This window comes from Amblyraja radiata, chromosome 43 (assembly GCF_010909765.2).
Source record: "Amblyraja radiata isolate CabotCenter1 chromosome 43, sAmbRad1.1.pri, whole genome shotgun sequence".
NCBI classification, from domain to species: Eukaryota; Metazoa; Chordata; class Chondrichthyes; order Rajiformes; family Rajidae; genus Amblyraja; species Amblyraja radiata.
In genome coordinates this window covers 12035548-12047679 of record NC_045998.1, presented here as the reverse complement: position 1 = coordinate 12047679, position 12132 = coordinate 12035548, and the positions used below count along the sequence as shown (strand labels likewise).

At 51.4% G+C, this 12132-nt stretch overlaps 1 protein-coding gene across 1 annotated transcript in view; it reads left to right on the top strand.

The window, feature by feature from the left end:
- Positions 1-12132, top strand: part of LOC116968073 (DNA-directed RNA polymerase II subunit RPB1-like) — a 47443-nt gene that overhangs the window by 6556 nt on the left and 28755 nt on the right. Inside the window, 6 exon segments of the mRNA XM_033014700.1 lie at positions 1547-1679; positions 4252-4388; positions 5014-5187; positions 8465-8746; positions 9394-9555; positions 10382-10602. Of these exon segments, the coding sequence (XP_032870591.1) occupies positions 1547-1679; positions 4252-4388; positions 5014-5187; positions 8465-8746; positions 9394-9555; positions 10382-10602 (1109 nt within the window).

The following is a 12132-nucleotide window of genomic DNA, read 5'->3' as shown; positions in this document are numbered from 1 at the left end:
AAGCAGAGGTGGATGTAATTAGCAGGAAGAGAATTATGTAAATATAATTGGCATCGCATGTTATTACTACTGGGGGAGTCCAGAACCAGCGGTCACAGTCTAACAATAAGGGGTCGGCCATTTAGGACTGAGATGAGGAAAAACCTTTTCACCCAGAGAGTTGTGAATCTGTGGAATTCTCTGTCACAGACGGCAGTGGAGGCTGATTCACTGGATGTTTTCACGAGAGAGTTGGGGCTAATGGAATCGAGGAATGTGGGGGAAAAAGCCGAAACAGGATACTGATTTTGGATGATCAGCCATGATCATATTAAATGGCGGTGCTGGCTCGAATGGCCTACACCTATTTTCTATGTTGGGGGATGTCTAATAGTAGCAGTGGTGTTGCTGCCTCAGTGTCAGAGACCCGGGTTCGATCCTGACTACGGGTTCTGTCTGTGTGGAGTTTGCACGTTCTCCCAGTGACCTTCACCTCTGTGGGTTTTCTCCCACACTCCAAAGACGATCAGGTTAGTTCATCATTTGGCTGTGGTAAATTGTAAATTGTCCTTAGTGTGTAGGATAGTGCTAGTATACAGGGTGATCGCTGGCTGGCATGGACTCGGTGGGCCGAAGGGCCTGTTTCCATGCTGTATCTCTAAAGTCTCTCAGTAATTAATCTGCCTTTGGTTGGGAGTGTAGTTCTTTGTTTGAGGGCGAGTATAATGACATCCTAATCGGCCTCCACTAAAGGTCTTGCTTTGGTGGGGAGGACAGGTGGGCAATGGGGCTGGGAGGAAAGTTGTGTGCGGGAGGGATTTGGTCAAATTCCACAATCGGAGACTGCGGGAAAGAGCCCACCCGATTCCACACCAACCAGCGATCCCCGCACACTAATGGGCCTGTCCCACTTGCGTGACTTTTTCGGCGACTGCCGGCACCCGATGTAGGTTGCCGAAAAATTTCAATATGTTGAAAATCCAGCGGCGACCAGAAAGACGCTACGAGTCTTTGGGCGACTGAGGAGTCCACTCACGACCATAAAGGCGACATGTCGCGGGGTGATGCCTATATGATCGCGAGTCATCGCCCAAAGAGTCGTACCTTGTTCTGGTCGTCGCTGGATTTTCACCACTTTTGGCGACCTGCAACGACCCATGATGTGTGCCGGCAGTCGCCGAAAAAGTCACGTAAGTGGGACAGGCCCAATGCACTATCCTACACACACTAGGGACAATTTACTTTTTTTTTTAAAATATATAGAAAGCCAATGAACAAGTTCAAGTGAGTTTATTGTCATGTGTCCCTGATAGGACAATGAAATTCTTGACATACAAACCTATACGTCTTTGTAATGTGGGAGGGAACCGAAATCTCGGAGAAACCCCACCCAGGTGACGGGGAGAACGGACAGACTCCGTACACACAGCACCGGTAGTCGGGATCGAACCCAGGGTGCTGGCACTGAGAGGCAGCAACTCTACCGCTGCGCCACCCTCGTGTCTAAAACGTTGGCAGACGTGATGGATAAAGAAACCGCTGACGTTTCTTCTCTCGTTGTCCCCAGAAACGCATGTCCGTGACTGAAGGTGGGATAAAGTACTCGGAGACCACCGAGGGTGGCAGGCCGAAGCTGGGGGGGCTGATGGACCCCAGGCAAGGCGTGATCGAGCGGACGGGAAGATGCCAGACATGCGCGGGTAAGCACCTTACTGTGGGGGGTGGGGGCGGGGGGGTAACATTTATTTCAAGAGGACTGGAATACAAAAGCAGAGATGTAATGCTGTGGCTCTATAAGGTGCTGGTCAGGCCGCATTTGGAATACTGTAAGCAATTCTGGGCCCCATAATCTGAGGATGGATGTGCTGTATTCATAGCAAAAGGATTTGAGTATAAGTGTAGGGAGGTTCTCCTGCAGTTGTACAGGGTCTTGGTGAGACCACACCTGGAGTATTGCGTACAGTTTTGGTCTCCTAATCTGAGGAAAGACATTCTTGCCATAGAGGGAGTACAGAGAAGGTTCACCAGACTGATTCCTGGGATGGCAGGACTTTCGTATGAAGAAAGACTGGATAGACTCGGCTTGTACACGCTAGAATTTAGAAGATTGAGGGGGGATCTTATAGAAACTTACAAAATTCTTAACGGGTTGGACAGGCTAGATGCAGGAAGATTATTCCCGATGTTGGGGAAGTCCAGAACTAGGGGTCACCGTTTAAGGATAAGGGCGAAGTCTTTTAGGACCGAGATGAGAAAAACATTTTTCACACAGAGAGTGGTGAATCTGTGGAATTCTCTGCCACAGTAGGTAGTTGAGGCCACAGTTCATTGGCTATATTTAAGAGGGAGTTAGATGTGGTCCTTGTGGCTAAAGGGATCAGGGGATATGGAGAGAAGGCAGGGATGGGATACTGAGTTGGATGATCAGCCATGATCATATTGAATGGCGGTGCAGGCTCGAAGGGCCGAATGGCCCACTCCTGCACCTATTTTCTATGGCTCTGGGGAGGGTCCAGAGGAGGCTTACAAGAATGATCCCAGGAATGAGTGGGTTGACATATGATGAGCGTTTGTCGGCACTGGGCCTGTACTCGCTGGAGTTTAGAAGGATGAGGGGGGACCTCATTGAAACTTACAGAATAGTGAAAGGCCTGGATAAAGTGGATGTGGAGAGGATGTTTCCACTGGTGGGAGAGTCTAGGACCAGAGGGCACAGCCTCAGAATTAGAGGGCGATCTTTTAGAGTGCAGCGTGGGTTCACTGTTAATTCCCGGGATGGCAGGACCGACATGTGATGAAAGAATGGATCGACTGGGCTTGTATTTACTGGAATTTAGAAGGATGAGAGGGCATCTTATAGAAACATAAAATTATTAAGGGATTGGACAGGCTAGATGCATGAAAAATGTTCCCCATGTTGGGGGAGTCCAGAACCAGGGGGTCACACACAGTTTAAGAATAAGGGGTCGGCCATTTAGGACTGAGATGAGGAAAAACCTTTCTCACCCAGAGAGTTGTGAATCTGTGGAATTCTGTGCCACAGTAGGCAGTGGAGGCCAATTCACTGGATGTTTTCAAGAGAGAGTTAGATTTAGCAAAGCAGGAGAAAGTTGTGCAACATCGCACACGTTAGGAGCGGTCTTGAGCAAGAGAGAGCTTGCATTTGCGTAGATAGACACAAAATGGGTAGTGATTCTGGATGATCAGCCATGATCATATTGAATGGTGGTGCTGGCTCGAAGGGCCAAATGGCCTACTCCTGCACCTATTTTCTATGTTTCTATCTCTCAGTGTGTCCAGCACACACCGTCATCCCTAATTGATGTGTTGTTGCCAGCCTGGAGTTGGATCGCGTCTCGTTTATTCCCGTGGTTTGTGTCATCTCAGGGAGAGGATCCAATTAGTCTCGGTTTACTGTGGTTGGAGGGATCCCGGTTTAAATATAGCTGGTGCCTGTTCTCAGAGGCAAGGCTGGGTCTCCAGGGAAACGTCTCGCCCCCCGTGTTGTTGAGTGCCCGAGTTCCGTTCTGCTCCCTCTTCAGTACAGTGGGTAATGGGATCCCACACGGAGAGCAGCAGGTTGGCGCTGGCATCGTGACTCGATGCGTTGAACCGCTCCTAATAAAGGGTTTAAGGAGGAACTGCAGAGGCTGGAAAATCGAAGTTAGACAAAAATGCTGGGGTAACTCAGCGGGACAGGCAGCATCTCCGGAGAGAAGGAATGGGTAACGATTCGGGTAGAGACCCTTCTTCCGACATGTATTGTCTTTCCGCTGACTGGTTAGCACGCAACAAAAAAGCCTTTTCACCTGTATATGCGTACGAAGGAACTGCAGATGCTGGGTTAAAGTGAAGATAGGCACAAAATGCTGGAGTAACTCAGCGGGACAGGCAGCATCTGTGGAGAGAAGGAATGGGTGGCGTTTCGGGTCGAGACCCTTCTTCACTGCACCTGAGTGCATGTTGGGATGGTGGCTGGGCTTATTGCCTGCTGGTAGACAGAAGTGCTGGAGAAACTCAGCGGGTGCAGCAGGATCTATGGAGCGAAGGAAATGGGCAAACCCTTCTTCAGGCTGATGGAGGGTGGGGGGAGGGGGGTGGGGAGAAGAAAGGAAGAGCAAGAGCCCGAGGGCTGAGGGAGAGCTGAGAAGGGGAGGAGACAGCAAAGGCTACCGGAAATGATTGCCTGCTGCCTTGCTTTGCCGTGGTTGGTGGCAGGGTGCAGAGACGGGACCCGCGGACCCGCCCCCCTGACGAGGTGTGTGTTTGCAGGCAACATGACGGAGTGCCCGGGCCACTTCGGCCACATCGAGCTGGCCAAACCTGTCTTCCACGTCGGCTTCCTGACCAAGACCATGAAGGTCCTGCGATGCGTCTGCTTCTTCTGCTCCAAGCTGCTGGTCGATTCGGTAAGCGGCCGTCTACGCTGTTCGTCACCCTGGTGGGGGGGGGGGGGGGGTAGAGGCAGGCGAGGGTGGTCCTCGTGACCTTCATCTCCCCGTCCCACGCATTTATCAGGCTTTCCGTCTCTCCTTGAGAAGAAGCTCGGCCCAACTTGTCCCAGCTACACTAGTCCCAGAGTGATACAGTGTGGAAACAGGCCCTTCAGCCCAACTTGTCCCAGCTACACTAATCATAGAGTGATACAGTGTGGAAACAGGCCCTTCGGCCCAACTTGCCCACACCAGCCCAACATGTCCCAGCTACACTAGTCCCACCTGCCTGCGCTTGGTTCATATCCCTCCAAACCTGTCCTATCCATGTACCTGTCTAACTGCTTCTTAAACGTTGGGATAGTCCCAGCCTCAACTACCTCCTCCGGCAGCTTGTTCCATACACCCACCACCCTCTGTGTGGAAAAAGTTACAACCTTAGATTCCTATTAAATCTTTTCTCCCTTCACCTTAAACCTACGTCCTCTGGTCCCCAGGGATCAGAGGACATAGGTTTAAGGTGAAGGGGGAAAAGATTTAATAGGAATCTGAGGTTGTAACTTTTTCTCTTTTTTTTGTGCTCTTTTCTCTCTCCCTCTAGAACAATCCCAAGATCAAAGACATCCTGATCAAGTCGAAGGGCCAGCCGCGGAAACGGCTGACACACGTGTACGACCTGTGCAAGGGCAAGAACATCTGCGAGGGTGGCGAGGAGATGGACAACAAGTTTGGAGTGGAGCAGCAGGAGGGTGAAGAGGACCTGACCAAGGAGAAGGTAACCCTGGCTCAGTGTGGAAACGGCAAGGCCAGTTAGTCTTTAGCAATCGGGAGCTCACGCAGACCAAAGATCCTATAGGGAGGTTTCACGGCAGTCGGGTCACGACCCATGACCCGTACTGTTGCTAGGCTACTCCAAATGGATTACACGCGATGAACTGCAGGTAGGCAGTTGTTTCCAGCGTAGCGGGCCTGTTAAAACCCGCTGAAATTGTCAATGTTTGCGCTGTAAATAATTATGGAAATCGGGATAAGCGTGAGAGACATTTAGCCTACTTCAGAATTCCAAAAGTGAGGAGAAATGACGGTAGATAGAAGCGAGAGCTGAAGGGACAACAACAGCCAGAGTGCTTGGCGAACATTGGCCGTTTGCTCTCTGCATTTCATCAACAGTAAGGCATTATTTGTCGTTTTTCTTGATTCCTTTGGCATCTCAAAAGTTTCAGAAGTGATAAATCTGGCTGTAATTTATTTTTAATCGCCCATGGATCTCGTGGGTTTTTACATACAGAATGAAAACGCATCTGAAGAAAAATTTACAGCCAGATTTATCACTTCTGAGAATTTTTAGATACCAAATGAATCAAGAAAAAAACACAAATAATGCCTTACTTGATGAAATGCAGTGAGCAAATGCGATAATTCCCAATATTTTCAATGTTTACCAAGCACTTTAGCTGCTGTAGTCCCTTCAGTTCTCGCTTCTCTTTACCTTCATTTCGCTTCACTGAAGTTGGGTACATGTCTCTCACACTTACCCCGACTCCCACAAATTTTTTCAGCACAAAAATTCAACATTTTGGCGGTTTTTAACAGGTAGGAAAGTACTCGTTTCTTGCATTAATAACATATACCAGAAGTTACGGATGTCTTCCAGTTGGATTTAGCGGCTCCATGCGTCGAGCCCTATGACCCAGTGACTTTTCGTGCAACCCCCCTATAGCAGAGCAAGATGGCCTACTCCTACGCAAAACACGTAGTACGGTCGTGGGCAGATTCATGGGTGATTATGGGAGCCATTTTAGCAACCAGCCTCTGGCCAAAGATCGGATCTTTGCTTCCGCCTCCGCTGCCGTATCTTCGCAAGTCTTTGACTTGGGCGGGGAGAGAGGGTGCGCGGCCCGGGGGAGAGGGAGGTGCGCGGCCTGGGGCAGCGGGGAGAGGGAGTGCGCGGCCTGGGGCAGCGGGGAGAGAGGAGGGGAGTAGTGCAAGTGGGGTAGTGGTGGCACAGGAGGGTTGGGTGAGGGAGAGAGCAAAGATCTCAGAGCAGAGCTCTGCTACAAGATCTTTGGGAGAGAGAGGTGGGTAGGGGCCGGGGTACAGAGAGCAGCGTGGGGAGAGATGTGGGGTCGGGGGTGGTGGGTTAAGGGGCTACAGCAGGAGGGGGGGAGTGCCGGGGGGGGGGGGGGGGGGGGGGGGGAGAGTTGAGGGGTGGGATAGGGCCGTGTGTGTGTGTGAAGTTGCGGGGAGGTTTACAATGTTTATTATTTAATGTCCCTTGTCTAGTCTGAAATAGAGTTGATCATTGGATATAAAGATCAGAAGAAATATAATTGTGTGTGTTATATGATTATATACATTTATATCACATTCATGTATGTGTGTTTATAAACATTTTATTCTTTAACAAGAATTATCAGAAGTATGAACTAACAGAATTATGAATCTAACCCTATATCACGCACAAAAACTCTTCCCCCGCAACGTTGATTACCCTGCGAGTCGGGTCGGGTCAGGTAGGCTCCGGTTACTAAAATGGGCGGGGGGAAATGCCCAGGATCCCCTCCGTAGCGTACTACACGTCAGCCCATTGCATTTCGCAGGAGTGGTCTATCTTGCTCCGCTATAGGATCTTTGACACAGACCAAGTTGGACTGAGCAAAATCGGGTAATGGGCTCGGCTGGTTGGGACCCCCCACCCCCTCTGCAGCCCCCTGTACTGGGAACTACCTCTACTCACTGGAGTTTCGAAGGATGAGGGGGCACCTCATTGAAACTTACAGAATAATGAAAGGCATAGATAGAGTGGATGTGGAGAGGATTGGGAGAGTCTAGGACCAGAGGTTATAAGCTCAGAATTAAAGAATGTTCCTTTAGAAAGAAGATGAGGAGGAATTTCTTTAGCCAGAGGGTGGTGGATCTGTGGGATTCTTTGCCACAGACGGCTGTGGAGGCCACAAGTCAGTGGATGTTTTTAAGGCAGCGATAGATAGTTTCTTAATTAGTACAGATGTTAAGGGTTATGGGGAGAAGGCAGGAGAATGGGGTTCGGAGGGAGAGATAGATCAGCCATGATTGAATGGCGGAGTAGACTTGATGGGCAGAATGGCCTAATTCTGCGCCTATCACTTATGAACAGGGTGTAGGAAGGTTTAACCCAAAGATAGACACAAAATGCTGGAGAAACTCAGCGGGTGCAGCAGCATCTATGGAGCGAAGGAAATAGGCAACGTTTCGGGCCGAAACCCTTCTTCAGACGTGTAGGAAGGAACTGCAGACGCTGGTTTAACCCAAAGATAGACACAAAATGCTGGAGTAACTCAGTGTGACAAGCAGCATCTCGGGAGAGAAGGAATGGGTGATGTTTTGGGTCGAGACCTTTCTTCAGACAACAAGTCACGGGAAAGGGAAACGAGATTTAGACGATGTAGAGAGATAAAGAACAATGAATGAAAGATATGTAACAAATTAACAATGATAAAGGAAACGGGCCATTGTTAGCTGTTTGTTGGGTGAAAACGAGAAACTAGTGCGACTTGGGTGGGGGAGGGATAGAGAGAGGGGGAATGCCGGGGCTACCTGAAGTTAGAAAAATCAATATTTGTACCACTGGGCTGTAAGCTGCCCAAGCGAAATACGAGATGTTGTTCTTCCAATTTGCGTTCATCCTCACTCTGACAATGGAGGAGACGTAGGACAGAAAGGTCTGTGCGTGTGTGTGTGTCGGAAGGAACTGCAGAGGCTGGTTTAAACCAAAGATAGACACAAAATGCAGGAGTAACTCAGCGGGACAGGCAGCGTCTCTGGAGAGAAGGAATGGGTGGCGTTTCGGGTCGAGACCCTTCTTCAGAGTGAGTTCTGTGTGAGAACGGGATGGAGAATTAAAGTGTTTAGCAACCGGGAGATCAGGTAGGTTCAGGCGTACTGTTTGTTGGGTGAAAACTAGAAGCTGGTGCGACTGGTGAACGGGGTCCATTGTTATCTTGACTTGGTCTCATCGCACGTGCGCTCTCTCTCACTCTCTCTCTCTCTCTCTCCCCCCCCCCCTTCCCCAGGGCCACGGGGGCTGCGGCCGCTACCAGCCCCGCATCCGGCGGGTGGGCCTGGAGCTGTACGCGGAGTGGAAGCACGTGAACGAGGACTCGCAGGAGAAGAAGATCCTGCTGAACCCCGAGCGGGTGTACGAGATCTTCAAGCGCATCACGGACGAGGAGTGCATGATCCTGGGCATGGACCCCAAGTACGCCAAGCCCGAGTGGATGATCCTCACCGTGCTGCCCGTCCCCCCGCTGTCAGTGCGGCCCGCCGTCGTCATGCAGGGCTCCGCCAGGAACCAGGTACCTGCTCCGCTGGGGGGCCGGACCGGGGCGGTGTAGAGGCACTGAGTGTAGAGGCTGGAGGTGGGCGGAGTACTGAGGCACTGGGTTGATGAGGCTGGGGATCCGGAGTGTAGAGGCTGGGAGACTGAGGCACTGAGTATGGAGGCTGGGAGACTGAAGCACGGAGTATGGAGGGGCGGCGAGGATGCTGAGGGTGGTGAGAGGGGCCTGGGGCGTGCAGAGTTTGAGTGAATGGTAGTGAGCGAGGGGGACGGTGGGTGGGGGGTTAGCAAAGTGGGGCGGGGGTGAGGGAGGGGGGACGGTGGTGGGGGGTTGGCGAGAGTGGGGGCGGGTGGTGAAGTGCGAGGGGCCAGGGGGGGCGGGTGGGATGCTGAGGGTGGTGAGGGGCAAGGGGCGTTCGTAGAGTGGGGGGGGGGGGGGGGGGGAACAGAGGGAGGTGAGCGAGGGGGGGAACGGTGGTGGGATGCTGAGGGTGGTGAGGTGAGAGGAGCTAGGGGCGTGCGGGGAGGGGGAGGGGGGAACGGTGGTGGGATGCTGAGGAGCCTGGGGCGTAGGGGGAGTGAGGGGCGGGATGACGCTGGTACTCGGGGTCACGGCTGGGACGCTGCGTGGAGATGTAACACCGCTCGGCCCCTCGTTGACAGGATGACCTGACGCACAAGCTGGCGGACATCGTGAAGATCAACAACCAGCTGCGGCGCAACGAGCAGAACGGCGCGGCGGCCCACGTCATCGCCGAGGACGTCAAGCTGCTGCAGTTCCACGTGGCCACCATGGTGGACAACGAGCTGCCCGGCCTGCCCAGGGTACGTGTGCACGGGGCAACTGCAGCGAGACACACAAGGCTGGAGTCAGCAGGACAGGCAGCAGCTCTGGAGAGAAGGAATGAAACATGGAAACATAGACAATAGGTGCAGGAGTAGGCCATTCGGCCCTTCGAGCCAGCACCGCCATTCAATGTGATTATGGCTGATCATCCACAGTCAGTACCCCGTTCCTGCTTTTCCCCACATCCCTTGATTCCGTTAGTCCTAAGAGCTAATTCTAACTCTTCAAAACATCCAGTGAATTGGCCTCCACTGCCTTCTGAGACAGAGAATTCCACAGATTCACAACTCTCTGGGTGAAAAGGTTTTTCCTCATCTCAGTACTAAATGGCCGACCCCTTATTCGTAAACAATGGCCCCTCGTTCTGGGCTCCCCCAACATCGGGAACTAGTTTCCTGCGCCTGCCGTGCCCAAACCCTTAATAATCTTATGCGTTTCAATCCAGGCCTCTCATCTTTCTAAATTTCAGCTCGGGACCCTTCTTTGCACCCAAAAGTTGAATTCTCTGCCACAGAAGGCAGTGGAGGCCAATTCACTGGATGTTTTCAAGAGAAAATTAGATTTAGTACTTGGGGCTAAGGCAATCGAGGGATATGGGGAGAAAGCAGGAACGGGGTACTGATTGTGGATGACCGTTTTGAATGGCGGTGCTGGCTGGAAGGGCCGAATGGCTTACTCCTGGCACCTATTTTCTATTTTTCCATGCAAGATGTTCTCCAGGATTGCTGCCTGACCCGCTGAGTTGCTCCAGCACTGTGTGTCCTTTGATGAATCTGACAATCTTTTGCATTCACCCCCCTTCAGGCGATGCAGAAGTCGGGCCGTCCCCTGAAGTCCCTGAAACAGCGACTGAAGGGCAAGGAGGGCCGTGTCCGTGGCAACCTGATGGGCAAGCGAGTGGACTTCTCCGCGCGTACCGTCATCACCCCCGACCCCAACCTCTCCATCGACCAGGTCGGGGTGCCACGCTCCATCGCTGCCAACATGACCTTCCCCGAGATCGTCACCCCCTTCAACATCGACAGGTGCCAGCACTGTTTAGTTTAAATTACCCTCGCCTGTAGCGGGGAGTGGCAAAATGACTGGATAGACTCGGCTTGTACTCGCTAGAATTTAGAAGATTGAGGGGGGGATCTTATAGAAACTTACAAAATTCTTAAGAGGCTGGACAGGCTAGATGCAGGAAGATTGTTCCCGGTGTTGGGGAAGTCCAGAACAAGGGGCCACACATAGTTTAAGGATAAAGGGGAGGTCTTTTAGGACCGAGATGAGGAAAACATTTTTTTTCCACACAGAGAGTGGTGAATCTGTGGAATTCTCTGCCACAGAAGGTAGTTGAGGCCACAGTTCATTGGCTATATTTAAGAGGGAGTTAGATGTGGCCCTTGTGGCTAAAGGGATCAGGGGGTATGGAGAGAAGGCAGGGATGGGATACTGAGTTGGATGATCAGCCATGATCATATTGAATGGCGGTGCAGGCTCGAAGGGCCGAATGGCCTCTACTCCTGCACCTATTGTCTATGTTTTGTGTGCCAGCCAGTCATTGATTTCAGTCGAGCCCGCTAACATGATTACAATCTATCGGCATGGTGGCACAGCGGTAGAGTTGCTGCCTTACAGCGCCAGAGACCCGGGTTCCATCCCGACTACGGGTGCTGTATGTACGGAGTTTCTACCTTCTCCCCGTGACCTGCGTGGGTTTTCTCCGAGATTCAAGATTCAAGAGAGTTTATTGTCATGTGTCCCAGATAGGACAATGAAATTCTTGCTTTGCTTCAGCACAACAGAATATAGTCGGCATGAATACAGAACAGATCAGTGTGTCCATATACCATTATATAAATATATACACAAATGAATAAATAAAATGGTAAGGTGCAAATAAACAGATAATGGGCTATTAATGTTCAGAGTTTTGTCCAAGCCGAGTTTAATAGCCTGATGGCTGTGGGGAAGTAGCTATTCCTGAACCTGGTCGTTGTAGTCTTCAGGCTCCTGTACCTTCTACCTGAAGGTAGCAGGGAGATGAGTGTGTGGCCAGGATGGTGTGGGTCTTTGATGATACTGTCAGCCTTTTTGAGGCAGCGACTGTGATAGATCCCCTCGATGGAAGGAAGGTCAGAGCCGATGATGGACTGGGCAGTGTTTACTATTTCTTTGGAGATCTCCAGTAGATCTTTGGTTTACTCTCACGTTCCAATGACCTACAGGTTTGTAGGTTAATTAGCTTGGCAAATGTAAACTTTGTCCCAAGTGGGCGTAGGATAATGTTAATGTGCGGGGATCGCAGGTTATCACGGATCCGGTGGGCCGAAGGGCCTGTTTCCCTGCTGTATCACTAAACTAAACTGCACACACTAGGGATTTTTTTTTTTACACCAAGCCACTTAACCTACAGACCTGCACGTCTTTGGAGTGTGGGAGGAAACCGCAGATCTCGGAGAAAACCGACACGGGTCACGGGGAGAACGCACAAACTCTGAACGGACAACACCGGTAGTCGGGATCGAACCCTGGTCTCCGGCGTTGTCGGGTGGATGAGAAAATGGGCTAAC